This window comes from Mobula birostris, chromosome 10 (genome assembly GCF_030028105.1).
Source record: "Mobula birostris isolate sMobBir1 chromosome 10, sMobBir1.hap1, whole genome shotgun sequence".
Taxonomy (NCBI): domain Eukaryota; kingdom Metazoa; phylum Chordata; class Chondrichthyes; order Myliobatiformes; family Myliobatidae; genus Mobula; species Mobula birostris.
In genome coordinates this window covers 47,778,866-47,791,944 of record NC_092379.1, presented here as the reverse complement: position 1 = coordinate 47,791,944, position 13,079 = coordinate 47,778,866, and the positions used below count along the sequence as shown (strand labels likewise).

Genomic DNA, 13,079 nt, shown 5'->3' with positions numbered 1-13,079 from the left:
GGGTAGGAAGCCGGAACAACAGTTCAGCTGTCTTAATCTTGAATGATAGAACAGGCTCGAAGGGCCAAATAGCCTCTTCCTGTTTCTATTTCTAGAATGTGTTATTAAATCAATATTTTAATTGAAGGGGATTTTACTATGAAAGAAAAATTCAAATCGATTTAATATCATAGGGCAACTCACAAACTGTGTTCCTTACAGGGACAAACACCAACCACGAGCAACACCAAACAGTTATTAATTCGGAAATGTTCTCTCAACAATATTTATTTGACTGACACCCAGGACAATAAGCACCAGCCAGCTCCAGCCACTGTCACTGAGAACAAACCCCGGCTCCAGTCCGGGACGTGGCTCCGTTCCGGGCATCACCAAAAGCGACTGTCGCCACGAACAAAGTCCGGCTCCCGTCCAGGTTGAGGCTCCGTGTCGGGCATTACTAACCATGGCAGCAACGGCCGAATGTAACCTCCGCCATCACTTGTGAACCCGCTGGTGTCTGAGCAGGAGGAAGGCCTGCGTGTATCCCCTCCCACACACGGCACAGCTGAAGGGCCTCTCCCCGGTGTGCGTCAGCTGGTGCTTCATCCTCTCCGTGTACCTCTTGAAGCTCCTCCCGCACTCGGAGCAGGTGAAGCATCGCTCGTCGCTCTGGCTGCAGTGGTGCTTCAGCAGGTGGGACGAGCGGGTGAAGCCCTTCCTGCACTCAGAGCAGGTGAAGGGCCTCTCCCCGGTGTGGACGGTCTGGTGTTTCAGGAGGTCACTGGACTGCCCGAAGCACTTGCCGCAGTGAGAGCACCCGAAGGGTCTCTCACCTGTGTGAGTCTGCCGGTGGATCCTCACCTCCCCGGGACTCTTGAAGCTTTTGCCACAGTCCGTACAACTGAACGGCCTCTCCTCGGTGTGAACCCGCTGGTGCTTCAGCAGGTGGGATGACTGGGTGAAGTCCTTCCCACAGACGGAGCAGGGGAACGGCCTCTCCCCGGTGTGACTTCGCCGGTGCCTGACCAGATGCGAGGAGTGGGTGAAGCCTTTGCCGCAGATGGTGCAGGTGAATGGCCTCTCCCCGGTGTGGACCCGCTGGTGGGTCAGCAGGGCAGAGGACTGGGCGAATCCTTTCTTACACACGGTGCAGGGGAATGGCCTCTCCCCGGTGTGAGAGCGGCGGTGAACCTCCAGCTGGGACGGGTAGTTAAATGCCTTCCCGCAGTCCCCGCATTGATATGGCTTCTGTGTTGCGTGGTGCTCTTTCAGCCTCTCCAGCGTGGAAGGTCAGGTGAAGCCTCTTCTTCAGCAGAACACACGCACGAATTCCCCCTGTGGTGAGTGCAGAGATGTTACATCATTGGCATAACTGCTGGAAAGCACTCAGACAGAGAGCTCTACAGCTTAAAACTGGCCCCTCGGCCCAATGCATCGATGACGATCTATATGCCTAGCTACTTAAAACCCAGGCCTGCATGAATCCCATAATTCCCACTTGATGCCATGGACATCCATTTCTCTGTTTCAGTAATTTCTCCTCCTTCCCCTTCTCCCATTCTAACTTCCCACTTGCTCCTTCTCTTCTTCTCACCTGCCCATCACCTCCCTGTGGTGCTCCTCATCCTTCCCTTTCTCCCAAGGCCCACTCTCCTCTCCTATCAGATACCTTCCACTTCAGCCCTTTACCTTGTCCACCTATCGCCTGCCAGTTTCTTGCTTCATCCCCCTTCCCCCTCACCCGATCTCACCTATCACCTGCTTGTAGTCCTTCCCCTCCCCACCTTCTCATTCCGTCTTCAGCCCCCCTGCCTCCCAGTCCTCTTGAAGGGTCTCAACCCAGAATGTCAACTACTTATTCCTCTGCACAGAAGCTGCCCAACCTGCTGAGTTCCTTCTGTGTTTTTGCTCTGGATTTGTAAAATCTGCAGAATCTTGTGCTCCGTATAGCTCGATGGAATTCAAGGGCCTCTCCATATTCCTCTGAACTGTTACTGTTCTTGCTTCCACCAGCTGTTCCTGGTGTGAAGATTCTATTGCTCAGATCCCCTGTACTTCTCCCTCTCACCACCTGCTCCCTAATTTCGGACTCCCCTGTCATGGAAGCAGGCTCTGGTTCTCTTTCCTGCTATATCCCCGGCAATTTTCTATACTTTCTTCACGTCAGCTCTCAGCTTCCTTTCCTCCAGCACACCCTGATAAGCCAAGACCTTCGCTCCCGCCATCATCCTTGTGAACCTTTTCTGTGCTCTCTCCATTTTAATTCCTTCCTCCCTACCGCCGGGTGACCAAAACCGCACACAACACTCCCAAGTGTGGCCCGAACCAACATCATAACCTGATGTCGCAACACTTGCACGAAATGCCTCAACCAATGAGGGCAAATGTGCCAAATGCCTTTCTCCCCCTCCTACCTACCAATGTTCTCAGCTCCTTGTACACCAAAGCATCTTTGTTCAAAAACACTCCCCAGTAAATCCTGCAGTGGTGGAACTTGCCAAATGTCTTTACGTTTGCCAGAGTTGAATTAATTCCATCTGCCACCTCCTTGCCCGCTTTCCCACTTGATCACTATCCAGTTGTAATGCCAGAAAACCTTCACTTTCCAAAGTACAGTACTGTGCCACAGTCTTCGGCACACACACACACACACACACACAGATAAAGCTAGGGAGCCTAACACTTTTGCACAGCGCTGTATTTGTCAATGTGGAGTGGACAGCGAGGTTGAAAGTCTGGCAGAAGCGAAGGATGTTGGGATCGGTGAAGCTGGGGCACCGTGGGAGGGGTGTGGCACAGGTGGCAGGGAAGGAGTGCCAGGCGCGGTGGGAGGAGGGGGTGGCGCTGATACAGACACGCTCAGCCCTGAGACACCAGGAAAGGTCCTAACAATTGGTTGATTGATCATTACAGAATGCCTCTCCTCCTTCCCCCTCTCGCAACCATGATTCACTCAAAGTGCTGGAAGAACTCAGCAGGCCAGGCAGCATCTATGGAAAAGAGTGAACAGTCGACATTTTGGGCCCAGACCCTTCACCTGGCCTGCTGAGTTCCTCCAGCATTTTGTGTGTGCTACTATGATTCCCTGCCCCCTTCCCACGCTTAGTCCACAATAGAGAAACGTATCATCACTCACATGTCATTAAATTTGCTTTTTTTTTTAACAGCAGCAGTACAATGCAATACATAAAATTACTGCAGCGCTGTGCAAAAATCTTAGGTACCCTAGTATGTGCCTAAGAATTGTGCACACAGTACTGTACCACCAATGTTGGGGTCATCTGCAAACTTACTAATCATGCCACCCACATTCTCGTGCAAATTGTTAATATTTATGACAAGCAACAGGGGACCCCACAGCACTGGCCTCAGGCCTCTCAATTCTGAAAAGCAAACTTCCATACCACTCTCTAAGTCCTTCCTCGGAGCCAGTTTTGCATTCAGTTTGCTAACTCACTCTGGATCCCCTAAGATCTAACCTTTGGGGCCAGCCTATCATGCAGAACCTTCTCAAAAGCTTTGCTGAGTACAGGGAGAACAAGCCCCATCAAGGCGGGAGGAGAAGATGGCGGCGCGATGCAGCGCGTGCAGCTCTCTGGTGAAATGATATCGTATTTGTTAAGTAGGGGCTGTGCACAATTCTGATTTGATGGAGACAGCCATGAGAAGCACAGAGGAACATCTGGAGAAACTTTCGAAATGCCCGGTTCGCTGCCGCTGCTACTGTGCGATCGAGAATCTCCGGAGGGAAGGCCTCAAAAATCCCCAGCTTTGTCTGCTGCTGGCGACCGAGGCTGGGGTCGAGGCGTTCGGCAGAGATGGTGCTCAGTACTGGGTGTTGGAGGGCTGATCGGAGTTTAAAGTTTTTGAACGACTCAGAGTCGGACTGTGGTCGGGCATGGCAGGGAGAGTTTCCTTCCTTCTCACATCTGCGTGAGATGTGGGACTTATGAGAGACTTTTTTACTGTGATCATGGCCTGTTCTTCATCAAGTTATGGTATTGTTGCACTGTTGCAACTATATGTTATAATTATGTGGTTTTTGTTAGTTTTTCAGTCTTGGTCTGTCATGTGTTTCTGTGATACCACACCGGAGGAATATTGTATCATTTCTTAATGCATGCATTACTAAATGACAATAAAAGACGACTGTGTATCCTCATAATCTAATCTAATCTAATCAATCCTCTTGGCCACGACCTCACCTCTCAAACTGGAGGCACAAAGCACAGCTGACTGTCCTCAATCAGTTCCCACCTTTCCAAATGCAAAAAAAAAAATCCTGTCCCTTGGAATCCGTCCCAGTAACTTTCCCACCACTGACAGATCCCTAACCAGCCTGGAATTCCCGGGTTTAGCCATGCAGTCCTTCTTAATGCTAGTTATCCTCTAGACTTCCAGAACTCTCACATGGCTAAGGAAGTATAAAAGTCTCTGCCAAGGCTGCAGGAACCTCCTCGCTTGCTTCCTGGAACATCCTAGGATGCACCTGGCTGGGCTTCAGGGATTTCTCCTTCAAGACCTCCAACATCGCCTCCTTTGTGATGTAGCTTTGCTCCCGGATGTCCAGGAGCTCACTACTTCCACGTCCCGTCACTGTAAGTACAGAGGAGGAGTCCGCATGAGCAATCTTGTCTGCTCTGCCACTGCTCTGTGCAGCCTTGTCCTTCATTCTAGCAGGAACCTGAACTCATCCCACGTCACTTCTCAAAGCCTCCACTTTATTTATTTATTGAGATACAGCGCATATATTGTGTAGCGCGTGGTCAAGTGGTTAGGGTGTTGGGCTCACGATGTGAAGGTCGTGGGTTCGAGTTTCGGCCAAGGCAGCGTGTTGTGTCTTTGAGCAAGGCACTTAACCACACAGTGCTCCAGTCCACCCAGCTGAAAATGGGTACTGGCGAAATGCTGGGGGTTAGCCTCGCAATAGACTGGCGTCCTATCCGGGGGGGTGGGGGGGTGGGGGGAAGTCTACTCTCAGTCGCTTCACACCACAGAAACTGGGCCACAAAGGCTCGGGACAGACTTCAACAGCGCATATCCCTTCTGGCCCTTTCAGCCGTGCTGCTTGGCAATCCCCCAATTTACTAGCCTAATCGTGGTACAATTTACCAATTAGTCTACCAACCGGTGCATCTTTGGACTGTGGGAGGAAACCCACGTGGTATCAGGGATAACTTACAAACTCCTTACAGGCAGCGGGGGATAACCCAAGGATGCCCTTTTGCATTCTAATCGGCTCCCTCAATCAGCAAAATTCCTCGTCAAAACTCGCTTTCGCTCCCCAATTTCAACCAATGTGGACCAGTCCTAGCAATTCCATACCAATTTTGAAACTAAGAGAATGCCGGTGACTAGTCCCAAAGTGGTCTCCCATCAATATAAGCACTGCGAGTCCTGCTTCATTTCCCAGCAGTGTAGCTCCCTCTTCAGAGAGTGTCTACATAGTGCTTCAGAAAACTTCCCTAAACAAATTCCACCCCATCTAATCCCTCAGCATTATAACAGTCCCAGTTAATTCCAGGAAACTCAAAATTGCCTACTGTTACGAGTATATTATTCCTATCTCCTTACCGGTTTCCTCATGTAGTTCCCACCAGCTACTGGTGGAGCTGGGCGGAGAGCGCAGTCATTACAATCCTATGAACATGACCACCAGTTTTGTATTTCTACGCTCTACCTACACAGATTCAGTAAATAACAAACAACAGAAAATCTGCAGATGCTGGAAATCCAGAGCAACAAACACAAAATGCTGGAGGAACTCAGCAGGCCAGGCAGCATCTGTGGAACAGCGTGCAGTCGGCGTTTCGGGCTGAGACCCTTCGGCAGGACTGAAGGAAAAAAAAGGTGAGGAGTTAGAGTTAGAAGGTGGGGGGAGGGGAGGGAGAAACACCATGGGAGAGGTGAAACCGGGAGGGAGGGGTGAAGTAAAGAGCTGGGAAGTCGATTGGTGAGAGGGATACAGGGCTGGGGAAGGGAAAATCTAATAGGAGAGGACAGAAGTGCATGGAAGAAAGAAAAGGGGGAGGAGCTCCAGAGGGTGGAGATGGGCAGGCAGGAAGATAGATAAGGTGAGAGAGGGAAAGGGGGTTGGGAATGGTGAAGGTGCTGGGGAGGGGGTGTGGCATTAACTGGAACTTTGAGGAATCGATGTTCATGCCTTCAGGTTGGAGACTATCCAGACGGAAGTATCAGGTGTTGTTCCTTCAGTCTGAGTGTGGCCTCGTTATGACAGCAGAGGAGGCTATGGATTGACATGATGGAATGGGAATGGAAAGTGGAATTAAATTGGGTGGCCACTGGGAGATCCCACTTTTTCTGGCGGACGGAGCGTAGGCGCTCGGTGAAGCGGTCTCCCAATCTACGTCAGGTCTCATTGACATACAATGCAAGCCACACAGGGAGCACCGGATACAGTAGATGACCCCAAGAGACTCACTAGCGTTATGTCTTTGGTTAAGACGGACTGCAAGGCCAGTCCCAGGAGTTCCAGGCTGGTGACTCACAGGAGAACCTGGGAGAACGGTTTGGGGTGCTGAATGGTAGTAAGGGAGGAGGTGAAGGGGAATTTGTTCCACTGGCCAGGAGGGAGATCAGTGGGGAGGGATGAATGGACTCACTAGATGCTCCCCAAGGTATAGCCTGTCTTTAGTACTACAGTGATTTTAACCTTCACCAATAGTCTAACCCCCATTCCCCCTTCCTCACCTCCACCCATATGACCCATACCCTGGAACACGGAGCTGCCAGTCCTCCCCGTCCCTCAGCCATGTTTCCAGCTATAACTTTACAATGGGCCAGTCCATGTTCCAATAGACAATTGACAATAGGTGCAGGAGTAGGCCATTCGGCCCTTCGAGCCAGCACCGCCATTCACTGTGATCATGGCTGATCATCCACAATCAGTACCCCGTTCCTGCCTTCTCCCCATATCCCTTCACTCCGCTATCATTAAGAGCTCTATCTAACTCTTTCTTGAAAGCATCCAGAGAATTGGCCTCCACTGCCTTCTGAGGCAGAGCAGTCCGCAGCCTCCCAAGTTCCTCTGTATTACCTGTCAGCCTTCTGACCGCTTAGCTTCTCCACATTCTGCCTCTTGTATTTGTTAGCTCCGAACTCTGCACTGTTTGAACTTTCTGATGTCAGATTATTACTTCGGGTCTGATCTGCCTGCCGAGGTAGTTCAAACTCACCAAAGGATCAATGATCAAGGATTAAATTTATTCACCACATACATTCACGTGTTAGGAATTTGCTGTGCTGCGCTGGTCAGGGCACAACATGGAACATAAAAGCAAGAACATTCAACAATGATAAAGAATATAGAATTACATATTAAAACACAAAGAAAGTTACAGGTTAAAAGTCAGATATGGAATAAAATGGACATTATTAAATAAATACCGGCATCTATTTATGTGGTTTAAAGTGTCGACATGCAGTGCAGTGATGTGGGTAACAGACAGAGAGGTGCGTGTGTGGCAAGCAAATCTCCCTGCAAGGACAAAGTCCAGCTGCAACCTGTCCCTTTTGTACTGTCCACCTCTGCCCCAGAAGAGTGTCCAGTTTCAGGTTTCTGGGAATACACATCTCAGAAGACCTTACATGGTCCACTAACACCACTAACAATAGTTAAGGAAGCACAGCAACACCTGTTTTTCCTCAGGACGCTGGAGAAAGCTGGTCTACCTGAACGGATGCTGGTGACCTTTTACCCGCTGCACCATAGACAGCATCTTAACACATCCAGCCAGTGGATTTAACAAGATGTTTTCGCTCACAGAACAGCCACTCACTGGATTTTTTTTTGCCTTTGGCACCATTCTTTGTAAACTCCAAAGTCTGCTGTGTGTAAAAATCCCAGGAGATCAGCAGTTTCTGTGATACTCAAATCACCCTAGGCGGCACCTAATTAATTAGCTTGTTTATTTCGGCTTTTTTCTTAACGATGTGCAGGACGCGCTCCCGTGCGCTCCAGCTAGCACTGCGCCACTGGAAGAAGGCATTTGGCATGTTTGCCTTCATAGGCCAAGGCTTTGAGTATAAGAGCTATGGTGTCACATTGACGTTGGCCAAGCACACTTGGAAAACTGCATACAGGTCTGGTTACTGAACTACAGGAAGGATGTGGCAGCATTAGGAGCACAGATGAGATTCACCAGAATGTTATTTAGTCGAGGGTTTCTGCATTTTACTTCAGAAAACTTCTCTGGATGAACTTAACAAATTCCACCCATCCCATTCCTTAAGACTATGGAAGTCCCGGTTAATATTACAGCTGAGGGTAAACTGCAAATATATGAGGGTCGGCCTTTTCCCCAGGGTGGGTAGGGGTTTCTGAAACTAGAGGGCGTGGTTTTAAGGTAAGAAGGGTGAAATTTAAAAGGGACCCTAGGGGATAAATTTAAAAGGGAGCTGAGGTCACACAGAAAGCAGTGTGTTTATGGGATGAGGTGCCAGCGGTGGTGCTGAAGCTGGTACAATTACCATTAAAAGACAACTGCATGGGCAAATTGGTTTATTATGGTCACATGTACCAAGGTACAGTGAAAAACATGCCACCCAGACAATCATTTCTTTACAACAGTGCGCAGAAGCTGCACAGGGGAAAAAGAATAACAGAGTGCAGAGTAAATTGTAACAGTTAATGAGAAAGGCAGTGCAGACAGATAATAAGGTGCAAGGCCATGAGACAAACAGTCCATCTTACCATCATGTGAATAAAAATGGCAGAAGGATGAGGCCCAGCAGGAAACGGCAGAAGGACGGGGCCCAACAGGAAACGGCAGGAGGACGTGGGCCAGCAGGAAACGGCAGGAGGACGAGGTCCAGCAGGAAACGGCAGGAGGACGTGGGCCAGCAGGAAACGGCAGGAGGACGGGGCCCAGCAGGAAACGGCAGGAGGACGGGGCCCAGCAGGAAACGGCAGGAGGACGTGGGCCAGCAGGAAACGGCAGGAGGACGTGGGCCAGCAGGAAACGGCAGGAGGACGCGGGCCAGCAGGAAACGGCAGGAGGACGCGGGCCAGCAGGAAACGGCAGGAGGACGGGGCCCAGCAGGAAACGGCAGGAGGACGGGGCCCAGCAGGAAACGGCAGGAGGACGGGGCCCAGCAGGAAACGGCAGGAGGACGTGGGCCAGCAGGAAACGGCAGGAGGACGGGGCCCAGCAGGAAACGGCAGGAGGACGGGGCCCAGCAGGAAACGGCAGGAGGACGGGGCCCAGCAGGAAACGGCAGGAGGACGGGGCCCAGCAGGAAACGGCAGGAGGACGGGGCCCAGCAGGAAACGGCAGGAGGACGGGGCCCAGCAGGAAACGGCAGGAGGACGGGGCCCAGCAGGAAACGGCAGGAGGACGGGGCCCAGCAGGAAACGGCAGGAGGACGCGGGCCAACAGGAAACGGCAGGAGGACGCGGGCCAACAGGAAACGGCAGGAGGACGCGGGCCAACAGGAAACGGCAGGAGGACGCGGGCCAACAGGAAACGGCAGGAGGACGCGGGCCAACAGGAAACGGCAGGAGGACGCGGGCCAGCAGGAAACGGCAGGAGGACGCGGGCCAGCAGGAAACGGCAGGAGGACGGGGCCCAGCAGGAAACGGCAGGAGGACGGGGCCCAGCAGGAAACGGCAGGAGGACGGGGCCCAGCAGGAAACGGCAGGAGGACGGGGCCCAGCAGGAAACGGCAGGAGGACGGGGCCCAGCAGGAAACGGCAGGAGGACGGGGCCCAGCAGGAAACGGCAGGAGGACGCGGGCCAGCAGGAAACGGCAGGAGGACGGGGCCCAGCAGGAAACGGCAGGAGGACGGGGCCCAGCAGGAAACGGCAGGAGGACGGGGCCCAGCAGGAAACGGCAGGAGGACGGGGCCCAGCAGGAAACGGCAGGAGGACGCGGGCCAACAGGAAACGGCAGGAGGACGCGGGCCAGCAGGAAACGGCAGGAGGACGCGGGCCAGCAGGAAACGGCAGGAGGACGCGGGCCAGCAGGAAACGGCAGGAGGACGGGGCCCAGCAGGAAACGGCAGGAGGACGGGGCCCAGCAGGAAACGGCAGGAGGACGCGGGCCAACAGGAAACGGCAGGAGGACGCGGGCCAACAGGAAACGGCAGGAGGACGCGGGCCAACAGGAAACGGCAGGAGGACGCGGGCCAGCAGGAAACGGCAGGAGGACGCGGGCCAGCAGGAAACGGCAGGAGGACGGGGCCCAGCAGGAAACGGCAGGAGGACGGGGCCCAGCAGGAAACGGCAGGAGGACGGGGCCCAGCAGGAAACGGCAGGAGGACGCGGGCCAACAGGAAACGGCAGGAGGACGCGGGCCAACAGGAAACGGCAGGAGGACGCGGGCCAACAGGAAACGGCAGGAGGACGCGGGCCAGCAGGAAACGGCAGGAGGACGCGGGCCAGCAGGAAACGGCAGGAGGACGGGGCCCAGCAGGAAACGGCAGGAGGACGGGGCCCAGCAGGAAACGGCAGGAGGACGGGGCCCAGCAGGAAACGGCAGGAGGACGGGGCCCAGCAGGAAACGGCAGGAGGACGGGGCCCAGCAGGAAACGGCAGGAGGACGCGGGCCAGCAGGAAACGGCAGGAGGACGGGGCCCAGCAGGAAACGGCAGGAGGACGTGGGCCAGCAGGAAACGGCAGGAGGACGTGGGCCAGCAGGAAACGGCAGGAGGACGGGGCCCAGCAGGAAACGGCAGGAGGACGTGGGCCAGCAGGAAACGGCAGGAGGACGAGGGCCCAGCAGGAAACGGCAGGAGGACGCGGGCCAGCAGGAAACGGCAGGAGGACGCGGGCCAGCAGGAAACGGCAGGAGGACGGGGCCCAGCAGGAAACGGCAGGAGGACGTGGGCCAGCAGGAAACGGCAGGAGGACGTGGGCCAGCAGGAAACGGCAGGAGGACGCGGGCCAACAGGAAACGGCAGGAGGACGGGGCCCAGCAGGAAACGGCAGGAGGACGGGGCCCAGCAGGAAACGGCAGGAGGACGGGGCCCAGCAGGAAACGGCAGGAGGACGGGGCCCAGCAGGAAACGGCAGGAGGACGTGGGCCAGCAGGAAACGGCAGAAGGACGAGGGCTGACATGCACAAACGCATTGGAGTGGACAGGCATCAATGTTGCCATGGATATGAGTGACAGCAATGGACTCAATTATCTGCTCTACAACTGGAAATGAAGGAACAACGATGCTAGTTTCGGTGGATTGTTGAATGGTGCCATTAGTGGCAGAGATGCTGTCTATGTGAACACAGGTTCAGTCGGTGTGGAGTTTGCATGTTCTCCTCGCGGGTTTTGACTGGGTGTTTCGGTTCCTCTCTCATCCCAAAGGCATGTGGGTTTACTGTTTGCAAGCCACTGTGAATTGCCCCTAAGGTGTGGGTGCGAGGCCAATAGCAGAAAGGTACAGCAATGAAACAGGCCTCTCAGCCTATTGGTTCTGCGCTGACGACTGAGCCCCCAGTCTGGGGGATGAGAACATGGGGAAGGGTGTAGATGACAGTCATTGCTGATTCAGAGAGAGAAAAGTACACTTTTCAGGTACAAGTACACTGAAAAGGCCTGTTTCCGTACTGCACAACTCCGTTTTGTTCTTCTTTTATTTAAACTGCAGATTTCCTCTCCAACGCATCCTTTCCTCTCTCCACCTCCAGCGTACTGGAAGCCACCGGAGCTCCTACGTGAAAAGATCATTTGGTCTGGGCAGTACAGTACCCCTGACTGTCGATAATCACTAAACAATGGGATTACAATAGACTGACACATGAATAAAGAATACTGTATCCCCAGGGATCTTTTACATCCAACCGAATGGGCACAGGACAATCTTTTACTAACTTCTTCAGAATATGTAAAGAACCCACAGAGTGGATTTTGTATTAGCCACAGACAAAAATTCAAATCCCATCACAGAAAATGTTGAGTTTAAACTCAACATTTCTTAAAACTCTGACGCACAGAACAAGCGGGGATCGATGTGACCAGAACACGTCTAAATGCTTGAAAATAGCTGATAGTCTAATATCGTTCAGGGAAGGACGTTCTTAACCGATCCATTCAATATCGGAAACCCTACACGTGAGTCCATACGTTACAGGCAGCTGGATGAGGGGAAATTACCGGCAAGGACAAAGGAGGGAATTTATCTGACCGCTCTCCACCTTTGAGGGCATTTTTTTTTATATCAAAATATACTTTATTCAAAAATAAATATATACAGTAAACCATTCAATAACTTTTCATCCTTTACATACGTTTCCATTATACTCAGTAAAATACCCGTGTTTATAGCCACCCACGTGGCACTCCAGTAGTTCAGCTTAGCATCTCATTGTTGAGGGGTATACTCCTCGCCCACCGACCCCTCCCACTCCCACGGGTGGAGAAACCTATACTGTGGTCCTTCCCCACCGGGCCCTTGCGGTGGCTGCACCAAGTTTCAGTGCGTCCCTCAGCACGTACTCCTGCAGCCGAGAGTGTGCCAGTCGGCAGCATTCTCCCACGGACCTCTCCATGTGCTGGTAGATCATCAAGTTTCGGGCTGACCAAAGAGCACAGATTGTCCATAAGTTTCTGGGCGTTATAAACAGCTTGTCACCATAATGTTGTGAACAAATAGGTATAGAACCCTTTGGGTTGCTGAAGGGCGCAGAGAAAGAGACATCATTATTTCTAAATGCTTTTCCCCAATGATTAAATTTGCAATCCCAACAGTGATCTCATCATCTGTAACCGTTCACCCAAGAAACTTCAGCTCTCCCTCAAGATACTTTAAATTATAATTAAACCCCTGTTAAATACATTTTTTTTACTCACTTGGTTCCTGATTGGGAGATTTTTCAAAACATCCCAGCCACTGCCAGTATCTCCTGATCCTGAACCAGCCCCGTCTCTCTTGTCCTGAGTTGGACACCTGCAAATCCCATCCTTCCTGTGCACCGATTGGTGGAAAGACCTCACCCAGTCAGCCGCCAGCCGGCTCCTCACACTTTGATTGGCTGACCGTAGACGTCAATCAAATCTCCCGGCGCCATGAAGCCGCTGTCTTAAATATTGTGATTTGTGTAGCCGAGAATGTTATGGTAAACAATTTGATGCATTCATC

General features: G+C 52.6%; 1 protein-coding gene across 1 annotated transcript; it reads right to left on the bottom strand.

The window, feature by feature from the left end:
• Positions 1-234: 234 nt before the first annotated feature.
• LOC140203667 (uncharacterized) lies at positions 235-1,272 on the bottom strand (the record flags this gene model as incomplete). Its single annotated transcript, XM_072269715.1, has 1 exon — positions 235-1,272. A coding segment is annotated over one exon (795 nt), but the record flags the coding sequence as incomplete, so codon positions are not given.
• Positions 1,273-13,079: the final 11,807 nt, after the last annotated feature.